At 37.6% G+C, this 20,272-nt stretch overlaps 1 protein-coding gene across 3 annotated transcripts in view; it reads right to left on the reverse strand.

Annotated features, from left to right (window-relative positions):
- Positions 1-8,755: 8,755 nt before the first annotated feature.
- unc5db (unc-5 netrin receptor Db) overlaps positions 8,756-20,272 on the reverse strand; it is a 164,972-nt gene continuing 153,455 nt past the window's right edge. For all 3 annotated transcript variants that reach the window (XM_037258271.1, XM_037258272.1, XM_037258270.1), the window contains 4 exons: positions 19,833-19,982; positions 16,606-16,770; positions 14,783-14,961; positions 8,756-10,269 (listed from right to left, as the gene is read on the reverse strand). In XM_037258271.1, coding sequence (XP_037114166.1) covers positions 10,065-10,269; positions 14,783-14,961; positions 16,606-16,770; positions 19,833-19,982 — 699 coding nt within the window. In that variant the 3' untranslated portion in view covers positions 8,756-10,064. The remainder of the gene's footprint in view (positions 10,270-14,782; positions 14,962-16,605; positions 16,771-19,832; positions 19,983-20,272) is intronic.

The raw sequence follows: 20,272 nt of genomic DNA on the forward strand, positions 1-20,272 counted from the left end.
TATGTGAAAAATAAAGGTTTAACTTTGATTTTGTACCTTACTCTATTACCGTAATTTTCGGACTATAAGTCGCACCGGAGTATAAGTCGCACCAGCCATAAAATGCCCAAAATAGTGAAAAAACCCCATATATATGTATATAAATCGCTCCTGAGTATAAGTCGCCCCCCACCCAAACTATGAAAAAAAAACGCGACTTATAGTCCGAAAATTACGGTACATTCCAACTTGGCTTTTATGTCTGTATTGAAACAATATGTTTATATAAGCGCCATCAAATACTTTCATACATATTAATTTAAAATACTCTATAATTTATAGTGGGCCAGAATTGCTACTCTTGTGGGAGTTCAAAATTGCTGCCCAAACTGTACTTCATAATGCCAGTCATCATAAATTCTATGTCAGTCTTCGGAAACATCATTTTCATGTGGCAGTTTAGATTATCAAAGGAGCGGTTGTCTGCATCTTGCAGATATGTGACCAGAAAGGAAAGGGTGGAAGAAAAGAACATACTGGACTCATGCCATGGACAGTGGCTGTTGATGAACATGCAGAGCTAGCACACAATAAACCTTGCATTACAGAACTTAATGGTGTCTTGAGTGAACAGCATAAACATGAGAAGAAATATATGGATAACTAGCAGGGCGGACTTGGCTGGATGAATTTTTTTTTTTTAAAGTTTGGCAACTTGAGACAATATACAGGTTCACACTCCCAGTAGACAATATAATAATAATATAATAATTTAGTTGAACTCTTAATCCACATGCACAAAAATAACTTTCATTCCTCTTTTCATATCAGTCCGCATTTTTGTCTGTGCTGTTTACTTGTACATGGAACTGTAACTTTCTCTCAGTGATAAGGCGAAAAGGCAAGATCGACAGCAGAAATCTTTAAGTCCCATTTTCCAAGCTAAAATCTACCATTGCATTCAGATGAATTTCACCACATTTGTTCAACCAAGTTTCAGTTTTACAGACAAAACATGAAAATCATCATGGTTTTTTTTTTTGCCTGTTACGCAATCTTAAACTGGGGTGTTGCGTAAATAGGAACATAACATGAAAAGGGATTATTACCTGCATTTGGAATTGATGAATTTTTTTCCACGGCTAAAGGGAACAAGTTGAACCAAGTTTCAGTTTTACAGACAAAATGTGAAAATCATCATGTTTTTTTTGCCTGTTACGCAATCTTAAAGTGGGGCGTTTGCATAAAGAGGAACATGAAAAGTGATTCTTATTTGCATTTGAAATTGATGAATTTTGTCCCTTGGCTAAAGGGGAAGTTCTGGATCTGGACAGAGCCTTCCCTTCTTTTAACATACATGTAAGCGTGAAACTGGTGTTAGGTGCAGTCCTTGTACTTCCCAAAAAATCTTTTATCAGGAGACCTCAAAAAACGGCATGCTTGTTCAACCATCAACTGAAAAGACTTTGTACAAACAAAAGTCTTCATTCAACTGACAAATTTAATTATCAAAAAAAATCACATGCAAAATATATTGTATATATTATATATATATATATATATAATATATATATATATATATATATTATATATATATATATATATATAATATATATATATAATATATAATATGTATTATATTGTATAAACAATAGCCAATAAGAATGTTTAATTTACCAAGTTTACGTTTTTTTTTTTCTGCTCCTGATCGGCATATCAAAGTCGCAAGGCATCACCTTTAGTCCCATGCATAGTTGTAAGCTGCCATCTGTGAGGACTGAGCAACATTTGTTTTTAATGTAGTTCATGTTTCATGGTCAATCGGCCTACCATGCAGAGTATTGGAAAATTATTTCCCAAAGTCACAGTGGGCAGCAGATGCCACATGCAGCTCTACTGTAGAGCTGTGTGCTGAAGTCGATTATAAATCGGAATGATTTTCACTGAACTGCTTTCCGTTAACAATTTAACTGTGGTTGCCGTTGCATTTGGAACAATTCTTGCATCAGGCTTATTCATCCTGCCAGTTTCCTGTTCTGTAAAACATGATAATGACAGGCAGTCATGAGTGGCCTGAGAAATTTGCCACAACAGTCAAGTGTAGTGACAATGAGCAGATAAACACAGTGTTGTCTCCAATCGAGATGCACCACCTTTAAAGGAAATGAAAGCAGCCCAGTGGCAAAAATGGAGGTTCAATATCAATACCACGTATCGTCATGTCCCTTCCCGCAAGAACTGCACGTTTACAAGAACCAAAAGTTTGTTGGTAAACGCTAGCTATAGAGCGAACTGAGACAGCATTAGAGCAAAATAGTCTTTTTACGGCACAACCAGCACGAGGTTAGTACGTTCCCAATTTCTGGGAGGATTATTTTTTAACCCTTGTCTGCATCCATCGAAAGAAGAGTTAGGGGAAGGTGGAAGATAAAGATTCAGGGTTAAGAGAAAGGAATGGGATTGGGCCCAAGTCAGCGGTGTTCACGGCTACAACACAAATCACCTTTTTTAAATATGTCAGCTTGCGCTCGTTTGCAAGTGATGGTTTACAAAAATACGAAATTGAAGTAAATATAGAATACAAGACAATCATATACTGTACATATCACATATGTTTCTATAGTTAACATTCTATCAGAGATGTTGAGTCCAAGGTCCAAACTGGGTTTTACTTTCTGGACCTGGTTTTGACCTGTCTGCATTCTATAATTGTTTTTCTTAATTTTAAAAATCAAACATGCCTGTACTATAAACATGTTGGGGATCCTGATCAAATGTAACAGATGCGCTATGAATGGTGATGTGATGAACTACAAGGGAAATGCTTTTTCTGCTTGTTTTTTCTTCTGTGACTTTAAAATGTTATTTTATTTTTTTCCTCTTCATGTTTTAAATGTTTGAAATAAAGACATCAATCAATCAATCAATCAATCAATCAATCAATCAATCAATCAATCAATCAACCAATCAATCAATCAATCAATCAATCAAAACAACTGCAATACCAAAAAAAAATGCAATACCAAAAAACTGCAATACCATAGTTGACCAAAATAATACGACAGAAATTATTTTGTCTCCCACAGACTTAATCTGCAACTCTGCATGAAAAAAGTAATGGAATACATTTTTAGTCATATCAAAGTCTAAGGTCCTAAATCATATTTGATTAATGACCATAAAGGTCACAGAGGTCACATATAGTATGTCATCTGCAGGTGTGAGAATTGATCATATTTGACATGTTCGAGGTCATAAGGTTATGGGAATGGGACCATAAAGGTCACAGAGGTTACATATATGTCATGTCCAGTTGTGAGAATCGATCATATTTGTTATGTTGGAGGTCATAAGGTTATGGGCGTGGTTAAGAAATGTGGCAGGTGTAGAATCCACTAGAATGTGGATTGTCAAATGCAGTTGTATTGTTGAAATATGTTTGTCACATGTATCATGATGGAGGTCCTATGAGGTGATGGGAAAGTGTTTAGGTGTTGTTTTTGAGAAATGTGAAGCAGGTGTTATTTAAGTTAAGTAAGGAGTTTTATTTTTGGAAAAAAACAGGTCAGGACATGTCTGCACGTGTGTGCAAAACATGTTTGGTCATGTACTTGTGCGTGTGCAATTAATTGACAAAAGTCATTGCTTCCATCCTAAATGGATGGGTTATTATTAGGGGTGTAACGATTCATCGATACACATCGATTAATCGATATAATGCTCTACGATTTATTGGCATCGATGCTAAACGTAAACATCGATTTATATCGCCGTGTTTGACCTCGGACATTAGACGCGACTTTATTTTGAAATTCAGTTCATTGTTGCTTGCTTCCTCTTTCCGGGAGCAGTACGCGGCGTGTTGTGTTGTGAGCAGAGCAGGCACGTGAAAGGGGAGCCGACAACTACGCAGCTCCTGGGCTGGTGCTATGGCTAGTGTCCAAGAAGACGAGGAAATTCGCTCCCCTTTGGGCTTCAAGTCATTCGTTTGGAAGCACTTTGGATTCCAAAGAAAAGATGGCTCAACGGACAATTAAAATTATTGTAAATAAATAGTTCAGTAATGCACTTTAAAGTTAATGGTATTACAAAAAAAGAAAGAATATTCATTTTTCTTTACTTATATGACAAAAAATATAGGAATTTGATCAAGTTCAGTGTTAAAATAAGCACTTTGTATTCTACAATACTCTTGTAATTTCCTAAATAAAGAGTTTGCAGTACCTTGTTGATTTTGCGTATGAATTGTTATAAATCAGGATATTGTTCTATATTTTTTTATTTAAAAAAATATATATATATCGATCGTGGAGCACTATATCGTGATGTATCGTGAATGAATCACAGCAGGCTTTAAGATATCGGCAAATATCGTATCGTGATTCTTTGTATCGATATGATATCGTATCGTGACAAAACCCGCGATTTACACCCCTAGTTATTATCCAAGACATGTGACTGATTTGGAGTTAAATTGTGACGATTATGCTTTCGCACTGTAGATAGACGTGGACTTCACTGGATTCACTCTATGTATTAAATGATGTTAAACAACAACAACGGATCACTTTCAACTGTACATTTATTTCCAAAAGGCTGCATATACATTTGCAAATTCTACTGTACAGAAAACATCCAAAATGTCCATAATGATAGATCCAATATAACACAAAGTTGCCCAGGCATTACCAAACCTTAGATGTTCAGCACTAGAAAAGCTCTGTAGCCTATTCAATATTATAATTTAAATATGTTTTGACTAAGACCTTTAAATGTTTATCAGTGTGATTATTTTTCTCATCCCCATCTGTACTTTACAACATTCACCATATACAGTAGTTAAACAAGGCACGAGAATAGTGATATGAAGCCAAAGGCCATGCGTGCAGCAAAATAACAGCATGAGAAGAACCGAGTTCGGTGAAAGAAAATAATTCATACAACTTCAAACATGAAACAGATTAGTGTTAGACCAAATCATTATACATAGTGAGAACAAATACATGTATATGTGGATGTCTACCGTCACATTTTATAAAGCCAAGAGACACTGATGACATATCTCAAACACATCTAGAATGAGATCGAATGCTGAATAATACAAGCAGGATGCTCTCAGTGAAACATGAGCCATCAATAAGCTTTTCATTTTGGCAGTTTTGACTTGCAGCAAATAAAAGAGATCATCTGTCACAGTTAATGAAATTAACCAAAGAAATATTTCACATCAGTTACCTGCCGGTATAAACTTATTAAAGTAATTATTTATATTTGGGCTGGAAATGCATATTGAGGAAAATGATAACCTTGTCCAGTATACTCTACCAGAAAAGTAATTCACATTATTCAGACACAAAGCAATTTATTCAAAGTCACACCTTGACAAACCACTGACATACTAAACAATTGTACCGTAGTCTGTCAAATTAGTCAACAGAATGTCAACCAATACCATTATTGTTTGAATTATATCTATGAACGAAGAAGCTGAATGACTGTGTTACATGTTGAATTTAAGTTTCTTGCAACTATTTAATAAATCTGATTCATATCCTGTGTTTAAAAATGCAACTGATATATGTTACAACACGCCACATACTTAATTGTTGGAGCATCTTTACCTATTGAGAAAGACAAAAAAAAAAACGAAAAAAAACAATTGTCTTAAAATTTCACAAGAAATGTTAGACCTCCTTTTGCCTACATCTTTGTGGATAACCATGACAATTTTCTAACTTGAAAGGTAGAATTCCACAGAGGGACAGAACAGTGTCTGTCCCGTACGGCCACGCATGCTGAGGAAGGACGAGGTATGAGGAAATTAAAAAAAAGGACGAATTATGGAGTGATGTAAGTGGGTTTTCATCCATCTCTATCTGGGTCAAGCCTAAACTCTCAGTCCGTCCGACAGATCGTTTCGGCACACTAACATGACCGTGTATGTGCCATTTCATAAAATTCGTCTTCATCTGTTGAAATTTTTTTTTTGATTAAACAGAGGGATGATGGACGGGGGACGGAACCGGTGGTGGGAGGACTTTTCAAGGATGGATGGGGATAGGGGGACCATTATACGGAAGGATGCCCAGGTCGTGACAAAATTTGGTTAAGTTCCCACCTCTGGAATTCCAGCTACCCCACAATAATGCTTGGCTTTTTTTAATTAGTCTCCAGCGGTCATTTCCTAGAGAGAAAAAAAATAAAAGGCGTTCATCTGAAGTGCTACTCCAAATTTTCAAGTGCATATTAATAAATTACTAGGTGAAGATGTTTTGACACCGATTGACACTAACTGTAATTACTGATTGCCTGAATAACACTGATGAACCAGGTGTCATACAGGAGCATGCAGCTCCTACATTCAACTCCATTCATCAGTGAGCCTGCAGGTACCGTGACTGTTAAATTGCTCAGTATATTTTGTTGTCGTGAAAGGAACTTAGCTCACATATACCTAATATGTAAGCTGCATTCGAGTAAAGTGGGAAGTCGGACCTTTCTGACTCGGAGGTCAGAGTTGCGAAGCTGGAAAAAAAAGTTCCAAAACCAAAACTTAATTTACAAGAATATAAGCATATATTTAGCTTTATTAATTAAGATTACATTAATTTATTTATTCTAAATAATTTCACATAGCACAACGTGATGTGTAATGACTGCATGAAGATTACCGTTATGAAAATTTGGTGAAATGAATGAAATATTTTGAAGATACAATATTCTTTATTTATATAGAAAAGGAAATTATGAAGGTTTGCTGGAGGTCGAAATGTTTTGTGATTAATGAGAACAGCAAACAATCTAACAGAATCAAACATCTTTGTTGTTGACATTTGCCGCGTTGAGGTCGGAAGAGGGAAAATCCGAGTGAGATAAATCCGACTTCCGACCATCCTAGCCACACGTCTATTTCTCTGTGGCGCCAACATTCCATGTGTTTATATTTGTCCAAGGCAGTAATCATGCAATTTAGAAATATCCAAATTACTTATAACTGCAGGGTTATAAATATATCAGGGCGATTGGGGACAATTGTAATATCGGTCTGTTGTAACACAGGTAATTGCTCAGGAACAAGTTTGGAATCACCTCATTCACTTTGCACATGCTTAGGTTAGTCCTTAGTCTACATGTGAAAAAGTATTATACATACGATACATACCTCATTTTGACTTTTTTTTGTTTTGCTCAAATTATTCTTGTGAATACATAGCCTTACTTTGTCATTGAATTCATTAAATAAATATGAAGTTGATTATGTTCCTGTTTCGCTATATTGTTTTATTTTAACTGTTAGTTATAAGTCAAGCTAGCAACTTGCTAATGCACTCAGGGACAGTTGTTAGAAATTTACCAGAGGTAAGTTGCAGCCTTACCACACGCAAAATTTGACTCATGCATTGGTACAAAATTTAATGTTATTGGTAAAAGAAATGGCCATCCAATCTGTCAGTCGCAGTTACTTATCAATCTTCTAATCTGACTACTGACCAACCTCTGCTCCAACTATGAATCAAGCCAATTAAAAAAGCCACACTCTCTACTGAAGAAACACTGGTTTGGCTGATTTAAGCCCTTACCAACCTTACCAAAGGTCAGACCACAGAAACTCTCTTTAAAAAAAAGGAAGCAGATAACCAATGTTGGGCAATTTATTTCCAAAATGTAAAACAGTGTATTACTTTAGGTATCTGCATTTGAAGTTATTTTTCTTACAATATTACTGTGTCGTGTAATAAATTACTTGTTATTTTTCTTTAAATCTGGGATTAATTTATTTAATAATAATTTCAGCATTTCCAAAAAACATCTATTAGGAATAATGATTCTTCTTCACATTTCTAAACACTGCTTTTTTTTTTTTAATTGGGTTTGTTCCGTATTTTGAACATGTTTTGCATTTTCTTTCATGAAACAATGACAGTGATTGGTCTCACAATCCCTCTTCAGCCATGTAAAGTGCTGACCATTATGTAAAAATAAAGTGTTTGGAATTTTGTTGAAATAGGCACGCATCTTGTGAGAGATCGGAATAAGAAAGTCTTCTCATAGTGATTGTTTCATTTAACCATTATCTTGTCAATATTAGTTCATTTGTCTTGTGGTCTGCACCATTGTAACACATTTAGCAACTCGCTACTTGTAATACTGCAAAAACTAATTGTACGAAGTAATGTGTTACACTCAAGGCCTGACACTGGCAATAATTGACACGTGTCAAGATGACACTGGAAGGTGAAATGAAAAATAGGCTTGTCACCTCCACAAAATTTTTATTGTAGCTCGTGCACAGTGGTACCTTTTGTACAATTTTATTCTTGTAAAGATTCATAAGTTAGTGTGCTTGAAGTGCCAACATTCTGCAGAACCACATTGATTTTCTTTAAATGTTTTAACAAAACAATTATATATATAATATACGTATATATATTTTATTTAGTCATTATCAGGGCCTTATAATTTGAGAATGCAACATTTTACCCCAAGCTATGTAACAACCGACGCTTGATTGGACTGTGAAGAAAAAACAAACAAACGGGAAAAGATATTGGGAAACATAAATAAATCTGTCAATAAGCAAATCCACAGGTGACAAAGTGACAAAATCAACAAAGGTTGATTTTACTGAATTTTAAATTATAATATCACAATTCATTAGACATGTCTTAGTTTCACTTACACTGAGTCTTATACTGCTGTAATCCAGAACACAGGGTCTAATATTTTTTTGTTAATTTGGAATAATATGCAGGACAAATAAAGTACTTTGTGCCTGGAATAGGTATATTACATTTTTGAGTGAATTGATTTTTTTTGTGTGTGAAAAACTGTACTAATTGAGTTCTTGCGCTTTAATGTTGGTTTCTTGTTCAGCATTTTTGTGGCATCCTTGAACGATCATTTTTGTGCAAGAAAGCTTGTTGCACTGGGAGCTAAATTACAGTATGTGGTTATTTTGTTGTTGAGTTGGATAGTGGATCTTGTATACATGCACGGCCCCGTTCAATATTTACGGTGTTCGTCCCCGCCTTCGGTCAAAAGAGGTTGGTTAGAGACATAAATGTAAAAAATGTTACAATTGTCGCCGGTCTTACCTACTCATTATTTCAGTCAGTTCTCTGTTAGCATAAACTCCCAAAGCCTTTCCTCCTGGGTGAACTTAATTAGTCTGACAAATATAAAAGAAAAAAAAACGAGTGAAACCAACATCAGAACATTACTGAGAAGTGACTGTTAGATTATTTAGAGTTTGTCCTTTGACCCCTGCCCAAATTTGCAACAATGTCAAACATTTGGTGGTGTCTAACCGTATAGTGAATATATTTTACTTGCGGTTTTGGTAACATCCTGCTACCCCAGTATAAACAGAGATGCATTGAATTTGGTGTGCTCATGTGAAGTCAACATGACAGCTCCTAATGGTGAAATTGGTTGATAAGTCACAGTCATGCACCCGACAGCTCTCGGAAATTAACTCATCTCTCTGGCAGTGGAAAAAAAGTGTTATCAGCTATAAAAATGTGGTATGAAATCACTATCACTGGACAGTAACCACGTCAGATAGTCACACTGTCCATGCTGCCGTAGGACAGATGATACACGTAAAGTAGGCCTATATTGTATTTTTTTTTATTACACTTTGTATATTAGTCTGAAATTTTTTCTGTTTGCTCTTTGTTGTGAAAAACTAAATCTTCAAGACAGTTTTAAATACAACATTTAAGCATTAAATATCTTCTGCCAATAGTATCGCCAGGAGATGGTGCATTTCAGTTTTGTTTTCGTGCCAATTCAGAAATTACTTGACTTCTTCACCCACCAATCCACTAGGATGAAATACAAGCAAGGAAAATGAAATTATAAACAAAAGAATAATGTGAAGAAGTTGATTAGCATCATTAATAAAAAGTAGAGTCGTAGTTGAATCCACAGCAGGTACTAAAGCCTAACCTTTCCCTGTTCGGGCAGATCAATGTTTCTACATCACCAGTTTGTCATCTGCATTCAGACAGCCTGATGCTCTTCCCTCAGCCTGGCTATTGAGATGCCGAGTCCTCTGCTGTACCATTTGGAAATGTGCACGTTCATCTAAGGCTGCACGCCTGTATTTGATTCAAGTCAGTCTCCTCCTCATCCAGATCCTTGGGGTAACTTTTGGGGTGGATCTTGCCAATTTCTTCAAGGGCACTGGCGAGAGAGTCGAGGTCAGCCGTGTCCTGGTGGCGGGCCTCCCATAGGCACAGGATGATGGCTGAGGGACTCTGCTGCTTTGCAAAATAACCAAGGTTTCTGTTGAGATGCACAAAAAGAATGAATGAATAGAAAAGAATCATCAAGGTTGGGGAGTAGGAAAATGATTAACCGTCCTTAAATATGAATAAACATTTTGGAATACGCTGGAAGTATGTAGAAATGGGAAAAATGTAGTTGGTCTCTCCTGTGCTACTCTGACAATATCCCATCATCATTTGGGACAGCTATTGTATTTACAATTTTACAAAGAGTATACAGCTTTGATCCTCACAAAATGTGACAATGGTAAGAGATTCCATTTATCCATCTATTCATCATCTGAAATGATTATCCTTACATGGGTCACGGGCATGCTGGAGCCTATCCTAGCAGTCCTTGGCCAGTAGGCGGGGGACTCCCAGCCAATTGCGGGGCACACATAATTAAAAAAGCAATCACAGTCAAAATCACACCGACGGATAATTTGCAGTGGTCAACGGGCCTACCACACATGTTTTTGGAATATGGGAGGAAAAAAAGTACCCGGGGAAAACCTAAGTAGGCACAGGGAGAACAGGTAAACTCCACACAGGAAGGTCGGAATCAAACACTGCAACTCTGAACTGTCAGGCGGATGTGCTAGCCAGTACAGTGGTGCCACCCTTATTCCATTCATCATATCATAATTATTAATCATGGTAATGATAGTTGGCTGGAGACTAACGGGATTTATTGGTCATGGTAATGTTAGTTGGATGGAGACTAAGAGGACAGTTGCTGTAATGGCTTCTTGACATGTTTGTTAATTTGCTATGTATGTTTACAACATGGCAGCAGGCATGCTCTCCCTCTCTCTCTCCCCTCCTCTCCCCTTCTCTCCCCCCTATCTCTCCCTCTCTCTCTCTCTCTCTCTCTCTCTCTCTCTCTCTCTCTCTCTCTCTCTCTCTCTCTCTCTCTCTCTCTCTCTCTCAGGAACTTGCGGAATGTAGTTTATTCAACTACTTCACAGATGTCAGACCTTGATTGACTCCAACTATATTAGTTAAGTGACTCACAGGTAAGGAACGTACTATATTCACCAAAATTCAACTGATACGTATATGTACTAATGGTTTGTAATAATAATATGTAATGTAATAAACACATTTGATAACAGTTTGGTACGTTACTTCGTTTGAAAAATAATGTGCAGTTGTTAAACGTGTAGCAATAAAGACGAAAAGAATCTTTACTAAATTTTCAAGCCATACAAATCAAGAGTCTGAAATTTGTCTGAATATAGTAAAATTGAGTGTTTCACCCTGGGAAGAGAAGGAAGATTTTGTTTATTCTGACTTGACTGTTATGCCACGGCTGCCCTGGAAGGATTTTTTTTTTGAGTTCACATTATATTACTGTTGTTTTTGTGACCCGATTCGACTCTCCTGGAACTCTTCTGTATTGTACAGATGCAGAACATTAGTCATAACTTCCACAAGCAGCAGCTCTTGTCCCTGAAACAAGTCCTTACAAATAGCCAGGGCCGGTTTTTTCTATGGGCAATATGGGCGACCGCCCAGGGCGCAATCCTCGTTGGGGTGCACAAGCGCTCTTAAGAAAAAAAAAAGCCAGAATTCGAGATCAGTCAAGTCCATCTCAAATGTGTTCAGTGGACACTGGGGCGCCCTTATTGTCACGTGATGTCAATTTCCTGCTAAGAGTCGTGTTGGTTCTGGTCGGGGTTCTTTTGTTCATTCTTCGTGCGTGCGTGTCAGAAGAGCATTGATTCCCACCTGTTTCACTTTTGATTAGGGTCTCCAGTCCTTTTTTGTTTCTTTATTTGAACTTATTTTTACTTGGGCAAAATAAAGCTGTGGCATTTTGACCTTAGTCCTGTTTGATTATATTATGTTGTGGACGCTTCATGAGCCAAAGACACACCTAGACAAGATGCATCCTTCACTGATAAAAAAAGAAAATGTCTTGACTGCTCATTTTAAGATGAAGGGCGATGACGTGAGCAGCAGAGAACATCTAATGTCTAATTTCTAAATAAGTTTAATCACACCGTTACTCGTCAATAAGTCCGACAAAATAACCCAAAATCACTCCGCCATCTCTTTTCCATTTTGAAGTGTGCGTGCGTGTGTGTGTGTGTGTGTGTGTGTGTGTGTGTGTGTGTGTGTGTGTGTGTGTCAATACGGTGTGAAAAGGGCTTTACTGCAGCTGCTTTTCCCTACGGCTGGCTGGTGACCAGTCCAGGGTGTAGTACCAATGTTGACTGTGGAGGACAGGCAGTACTGAAAATGGATGCATGCAGGATATCATTTCTCTGTAGGCTATGGTTCTACAGAATCACATCTTTGCTTCAAATGCTATGATTAATTTTACACCCTAGCATGATGTACATGTTATAGATGATTTTGTCACCTACCTTCTTTTATTCCACTTCATCTATTCATTCCGTCATCCTGCTGTTGTTTCACTGGTCCATAAGCACAAAAACTGCTAGTATATATATTTTTTTCTGTGCAAATCCTGTCTGGGACTCTCCCAGAACATAAATATAGAGCTGCACCTTTGCATAATTGGTTCTCTTTAAATGCTGTGAGTGGCGTAATTACAGTGGGATTTTCATCATCTAATTAGGATCTCAAGGATTAAACATGTTGATAATTATATGCAAATAAACTTTCCAGCATAGATTTCCCAGCTGTAATAAGAAGTTGAGAAGCTATTTAAAGAAGTACAAGTTGTTGATTAAGACCGCTATGTGTCTTGAGATTTTACGGGAAAACTGAATTCATTAAATTCAATGACCTGACCGGTTAAAATTTAATTAACAAAAAAAAAAAAAAAATCATTTAAAGATATGCATGTCCCACTAAATATCTATGGGCAAAACTCTGCAAAGTAAACGTGACTCACTATGATTATACAATGCATTAATTTAAACTGAAATAAACGGTGTGCTCCTGTAAACATGCATTACCATGATTTAAAAACAAATCTAAGCTATGATCTCTTAACAAAGGGAGAAAAGCTGCATTTCAGAATAGTAACGAAAACTAAGGAGCCCTTGCCTGTTGCCGCGTCAATGTGTTATGCAAATATAGTCCAGTGGGGGTCAGTGTTTCACTGCAACTGATTAAAACACCCCAAAGAGAATGCCAACTTAAAAGGCTGCAGCCTTTGTGTGATCAGATGCAATCCAAACCTACCATCCAGCAGTGCACGGAGAGGAAATCTTATCTAGATAATTTGGTACCTCAAAGAAATCGAAGATAGCGGCCCCTCATGAGCAGCAGAGCAGGAGATTAGAGCCACCACAATCCAAAACCCAGCAAAAAACATTGAGGAGCTAAGTGACCATAACAATAGAAGCTCTCCTCATTTGTTTCGGGTTCACAAAACACACAAGCACAACCATATCAGTACATTCTGTAGTTTTGAAGTACACGTAGGGTACTTGACATTTCATCAGGCATACATTGTTCATACTAAATTTTGACGTTGTCATTAACATGATGCTTGATATGGGAATGTGTCTTTGTGGTGATTTACATGTTAGTCACAACTGGATTTTATTATGTTGGTGAAATAATTTTTGATACGGAGCTCATCTTGCCTCTAATGAGGTAAATCAGTGAGGGTTTGTAATACTTTGGGATTTTTCACGATAGTTAGTTTCCTTAGTTAGTTAGTTATCCCCCCCTCCCCTTTTGACATTTAGGTTTAATAAGGAACAGGTTTGTAGTTTTTATTTCTTCACAAATGAGTCAGTTTAGTGTCGTTTTGTAGTTTCTGTTTATGGAATGTTTATTGAGTGCAAGATCTAAAATAAAAAGTCACTAGGTATTGTGTAATAAAATACACTACAATTCTCAAATGACTGATTGATCTTCCTTCTTCTGTACAGACGTACAACAATGCCAAAATGAATACCTTTAAAATGAACTCGAAAGCTCATGTATTATATTTACGGCCAAAAACAAAAAAGAACATTTACACTATGATGCAAATAAAAATTTTGTCAGTTTTATAACTTTAAGATGTAGTTGTTGTTTTTTTGGAAAGCATTTTCAAGTTTTACTTTAACCTGAATGTTTCTTTTCATTTTTAGTTTTGGTTAATTTGTTTTTGCTACCTATAATAACCTTGATGCGGGCGATGTCCTGTGTGAGTCACCTGATTAAAGTTTTCATTTGTTCAATCCATTTTCTCTACTGTTTGACCACAAATGGACAGGGGCCAATTTCATCAGATTTTTCATTGACACCAAGGACTGACCAGGAGCGAATCGCACTGCATGATATACTGCAACTTTATTTTTCACTCTATAGTATTTCATTTATGATACAAAAACTTCAAACAAATCATGTCACTGTTCAACAGTATGAGTTAATGTGATCTAAAATATCTGTATTCTCTCTGTATAATGCAATCTGTGTATTTCAACAACAAATGAAAGTACATTTGCTTATTGGATGCATATGTTTGAAACATTCTCGTCAGGAAAAACAAACCTTATAAATGTGACATGATCGCAAGACAACGTGCACATCAAATGCAAAAGAGGCAGGTGGCTTACCGATCTAAATGGAGTTTGTGGGCTAAGAGTTGCCAGTCCTTGCCCTTGGCGTTGGCAGTGTCAAAGGTGGCGCAAATCCTCTGGCGGATGGATAAGGGGATTTTGAAAGCCCTGGGCCCCGTCTGAGAGGTGATGGTGCAGTCCGTCTGCATGAAAATTGGAACCAATTCCTTTTCAGTCTGGGGAAAAAGAAGCGGGGGCCAAGCATGTTTTAATCTGTTAGATGATTTATTTTTTAAATATTGCAACGCAATATTACACTATATGATGTGATCAAATGATGTGTACGCTTCAAATAAATGATTTCTACTTTCTTTTTCTATTCGAAGACAAGATTGCCAAAATGATCTTTTTAGTGATACGTACATACTCCTTTAAAAAGATATTTTTCACACTTTTCACATATTTTTGTCTTGAGAGTTGGAATCCTAGGATGAATGTCTCTGCGCTTGTCACAGTAAACACGCAGATCAACAGTGTTCCATGTTGCGTGTGCGACAGTAACATAGTCATGCATTCCCTTCTTACTGTTTAAACAGCCCCAAACCACTCGACTTGCATTTTTAAAAATAAACTTGCATGGCTATTATTTGCAAGTATGAATAACTACCATTGGCACACAGCATACGAATTCCACAAAACATTTACCTAAGAGAAATATATTTGTTCAAAACGATATAGTATGAATGTAGAAAATTAACCTGTCTGTACAATTTGTGTGCCATTTTTGTTTGGTTCAAATGTAAATTTCTATATATAGCATATGTACCAATCTGTTTAAATTTCTTTTTTTTTTCCTATTCATTATTTTGTTGATGCACATTGCATATTACCATGACAGAGAGATATTTTTGAAGCAGCGTGAGGAAGAATGTGAGCTAGCTTAAATTTGCTATTTAGAATAGGCATCATAGTTTGTCCTCTTTGTTGTATTTTCCGCACTATAAGGCGCACCTAAAAAGCTCAAATTTTCTCAAAAGCCGACAGTGCGCCTTATAATCAGGTGTGCCTTATATATGGACCAATACTGAGCCGCTACAGCAGGCGTGTCCAAAGTCTGGCCCGCGGGCCAAATGTATATATCTCATATATGGACAAAGTTTTAAAATGGGCCATTCATTGAAGGTGTGCCTTATAATCCGGTGCGCCTTATATATGGACAAAATTTGAAAATGGGCCATTCATTGAAGGTGCGCCTTATAATCCGGTGCGCCTTATGGTGCGGAAAATACGGTAATATAATTAACATAAGTAGCGCTACCACTGCTGTGGGTAGAAAAATATTTTGTTTCCTTGTCACATCTGACAAAGCATCCATCTACTGAGGATGATGAAAGCTTGGCAGTGTTGAAAGCCACGGGGCAACTTAAGCATGTAAGTGAGCGACTCTGAAAAAGCACTTGTGAGCAGACGAATATCATTCTCCTCTGCCGAAACAGCCGCTTGTCAAGGTGCTCTTGAATAAGGATTTCAAACTCCTAGCTGCTCTAGTGGAGCTGCTCAGTCGCTGACAGAAGACGCTTGTTACGCTGAGAAGCTCCCGGGTGTTGATGCATGCCAATGTGAAAGTAGTCATTTTCTGTTCAAAGTAGCTCTCTGAATAAAGATTAGTACATCGATGGAAATTATTAGATTGCTGTTATGTGTTGAACTATATAAATTTAGGGCAAAACATAATGGCGTCCTCACTCTATTAATATCCGACGCGAGCTCAGGAGAGCTCATCCTGCTGACAGTGGAAACACTGCAGGAAGGTTACACAAAGGTTGAGCAAGAAAGTCCACTGTCCCGTCTGTCTCCCGCCTGCAGACGAAGTGGCTCACCTTGCAAACAGCTGTGTAAACCTGCAGAATCTGTTCATGGCCTTTGACCTGCCGCACGCTGATTTTGCAGGAGAGCTGGGTCGTGGCGGGACTGTATCTCTCCAGGGAGAAGGCACAGTGCAGAGGCTGCAGGTTGCTGCACCACACTTGGGCAAAGGAGAATTCCTGCCAGTAACATATAGTGACAGAGTATGTTAAAAACATGACTCAGCTCTCAATCCCATACTTACTCACACATCAGATCCAGAAATGCGAGTTGTCCCCCCCAAACAAAAAAAAAATGGTTGAGGTTACATATTTGGCAATCAAATCAGTTACCGTATTTTCCGCACTATAAGGCGCACCTAAAACCCTCAAATTTTCTCAAAAGCCGACAGTGCGCCTTATAATCTGGTGCGCCTTATATATGGACCAATATTGAGCCACTACGGCAAGCGTGTCCAAATAGATGGACTTATATACGGACAAAGTTTTAAAATGGGCCATTCATTGAAGGTGCGCCTTATCATCCGGTGCGCCTTATATATGGACAAAGTTTTAAAATGGGCCATTCATTGAAGGTGTGCCTTATAATCCGGTGCGCCTTATAGTGCGGAAAATACGGTAATTAAAAACACAGATCTTATTTGAATAGGAAATGCACAACACACTTGCTGCATTGTTCTACGGTTCAGCGATCAAATTTTGGCTCTGACCTGCCTGTGCTGAAATGAATAGTCTATATTGTCTTCTTAAGTGTAAGTTTGTACAGTAATTGTCTAAACTGTGAACGTAGGTGTGAATGGCTGTTCGTGGACATGCGTGATGCGATTGACCATTTGCCCTCCAACTGGTCCAGGGTACTGCGCTCCTCATCAAATGAGAACAAGCGCTATAAAAATGGATGGATGAAGGATGAGTCTCAGGAGAACAGGATTTTCACCGAGAGACCATTTTAACATTAAATATGTGTGTATTGCTGATATATAATAAGGGTCGGTTTTTAATGGGTCTTGAAAGATTGATTTCATTTATATTTAATTTCTGGAGAGCCAGCATATCTCTACGTATGAATGTCTTTGACCTCTTCAGGATTCTATCGCCACCAAATCTGCATACTATATTATGTGACCTGCCACTTACTCTCCGAGGAGACTGTATTAAACGTGTTGACCTACGTTCTTGCTGAAGACCCGAACCTTCTGATTTTGATCTTGACTGCACGGCATAGCACAAAACAGGCGATAATATTCAGGGAGAGGTAGGGGGGAGGTGTAGAAAAGCTTGGATGCTCTTCAGCACTAAAAGCTGACTTGACGTATGCCACAATGCTCGGCTATTATTCTACAGCTGCTCCACAAAGCGAGGCGTGTCTGTTGTCCCGAGGCTCTCATAAATAAAGCTGTCGAGAAGGCGGATGACTTTGAAGCACAGACCTTTCGTCCAGCATTCACAGTATTTTTTTGAGTCAGAATACAGCTCAGCAGCTCTGCAAATTTATTTCACAGGTAAAAAAAAAAAGTAATAAATAAAACAGTGGCGGTTGAGTGCAGCAGTCTGTCCTACTTATTAGATACCGCGTGACTTTGATCCTGAAAAGGAAAGGTGGGTAAGAGCAAGATTCATATTAGAGCTGGAATTTTTAACTATGCAATTGCCGAGAAGTGATAATCACAGCCAATCAAATGCCACATGTATGTTTTGAAAATGCAAATTTATACGTCGTTGCAACACTGGCATTGCAGCAAGACATATTTAGAATACTACACCCTTGAACAATCATCATCTAAGAGACTAATTTGCTGTATTTGTTTGGGTCAGCTGTTTATAAATGCATCTAATGTTGATACAGCAGTCAGGTAGAATTTTGCAGGTAAAAGTGTTTTAAATCCTATCAAAATTAACAGCTCTGCTTAATGTGTACGGAATGGCAGCAAATAAGCTAGTCAGCAACTGTATTTTCATTTGGACAGCAAAAAAAAAAAAAAATCAATGCACTGTTGCCCTTAAATTCAAGAGGCGGGTGCCTTGTTCAAGGACACCTTAGCAGTAGTCAGCAAGCATAGTATCTCTCCACCAACTAGCTGCAGAGATGTCAGAATAATCATTTGTTTTTCACAGCAAACAGCTTTTGTCAAGTCTTTATCTTGTCCCGCTTTGTTCCCTTTCATTTCTTCTACTGTTTTCTTTCAACAGCGTTGACTTTGACGACAATCACAGTTAGACAGCAAGAACTATCATCTGCTGGTAGTTGCTGACAAAGTGACTGAGCGACGATATGCATGAAAGACAGTTGGATCATATGAAGGAGTTCATCTGATGTGTATTTTGATAACGCCTCACTTTTTATAATTGTAATTTTAAAATGAATGAATGAATTAAATACACTACTTAAACACATTACATCACTACTCAGTGTAAAATTTATGCCACATTAGTTATAACCAAAACATTTTAATGCTTGTAATGTAACTTCAAATTTCCCTTCAAGATATTCACCAAAGATAATTCTGAACATTTGCCAGCTCTGGGTCCTGTACGCATTTAGTGTAGCACTCTGGAGTGCCACAGATATGAGTGGCCACAGTAGTAAAACTATTTCTGTGATATGTGTGTAAATCTTGATTTAAGACTTATTTCCCCATTTTTGCATTTGGTTAAACCACACGTAGTATGCAACTAGTATTTTGCCATGCCTCACTCAGTTATGGCACATATACTTTTTAGTTTACCGTATTTTGCGGACTATAAGACACACCGGACTATATGGCGCACCTTCAATGAATGGCCCATTTTAAAACTTTGTCCTTATATAAGGCGCACCGGACTATAAGGCGCACCATTAATGCATCATGTCAGATTTTTAATCCAAATCAAATCATTCTCCATTTTATCTTTTTTATTTCAACTTCAGACACAACAAATTACTTTATAATCACAAAATAATGATCCATAGTCTTTTTGATTCATGATTCATAGTCCACTTATGATTGATTTCATGACACAATGCTTCGGGCCACTTTAAATTTAGGAATTTGGTCCATATATATGGCGCACCGGACTATAAGGCATTTGAGAAAACCTTCGGTTTTTAGGTGCGCCTTATAGTCTGGAAAATACGGTAGTGGTGTACCATGAGATCTTTCCAATGTGAAATATGCTCCTTAGCATTTGGGAAACACTGCAGTGTACAGTATTTTATGATTACTATTGATTAGGCATAATTTGTCAGTTCTGGTGATCATTACCTGACAGGTGGTAAAGGGTTTGATGCTCCACAAGAACTGAGGGACATCCTGGATAGACACCTGCAGGCTGAAGGTGTTTGCTCGAAAAGGCAACATCTTTGGCTCCTCGAGGAGCTGACCGCCTCTGCTCTTTTCTGCTGCCACCACTCCCTGGGTGGCAAACGGGAAGGAATGAGTAAAAGAAAGACAGGTATAAGTGGTCAAGATCAGGAAAGCGAGTAAGATGAAAGAAATAGTAGACAATTTTGCATTCCAGTACAAACACCTGTTGTCAACCCTTTTTTGATCAAATTTGCTTTTTGTCTAGTCGCAAATTTAATTTTTTAAGTGCGACTGACAGATTACCACATTAACAAATCTTCCAACTTGCGCTCTCCATTAGCATCACATTTGCAAGACCCTACAGAGTAAAATGAAGCTTGTATTTCCTGGTGTTGAAA

Source organism: Syngnathus acus, chromosome 9 (genome assembly GCF_901709675.1).
Source record: "Syngnathus acus chromosome 9, fSynAcu1.2, whole genome shotgun sequence".
NCBI lineage: Eukaryota > Metazoa > Chordata > Actinopteri > Syngnathiformes > Syngnathidae > Syngnathus > Syngnathus acus.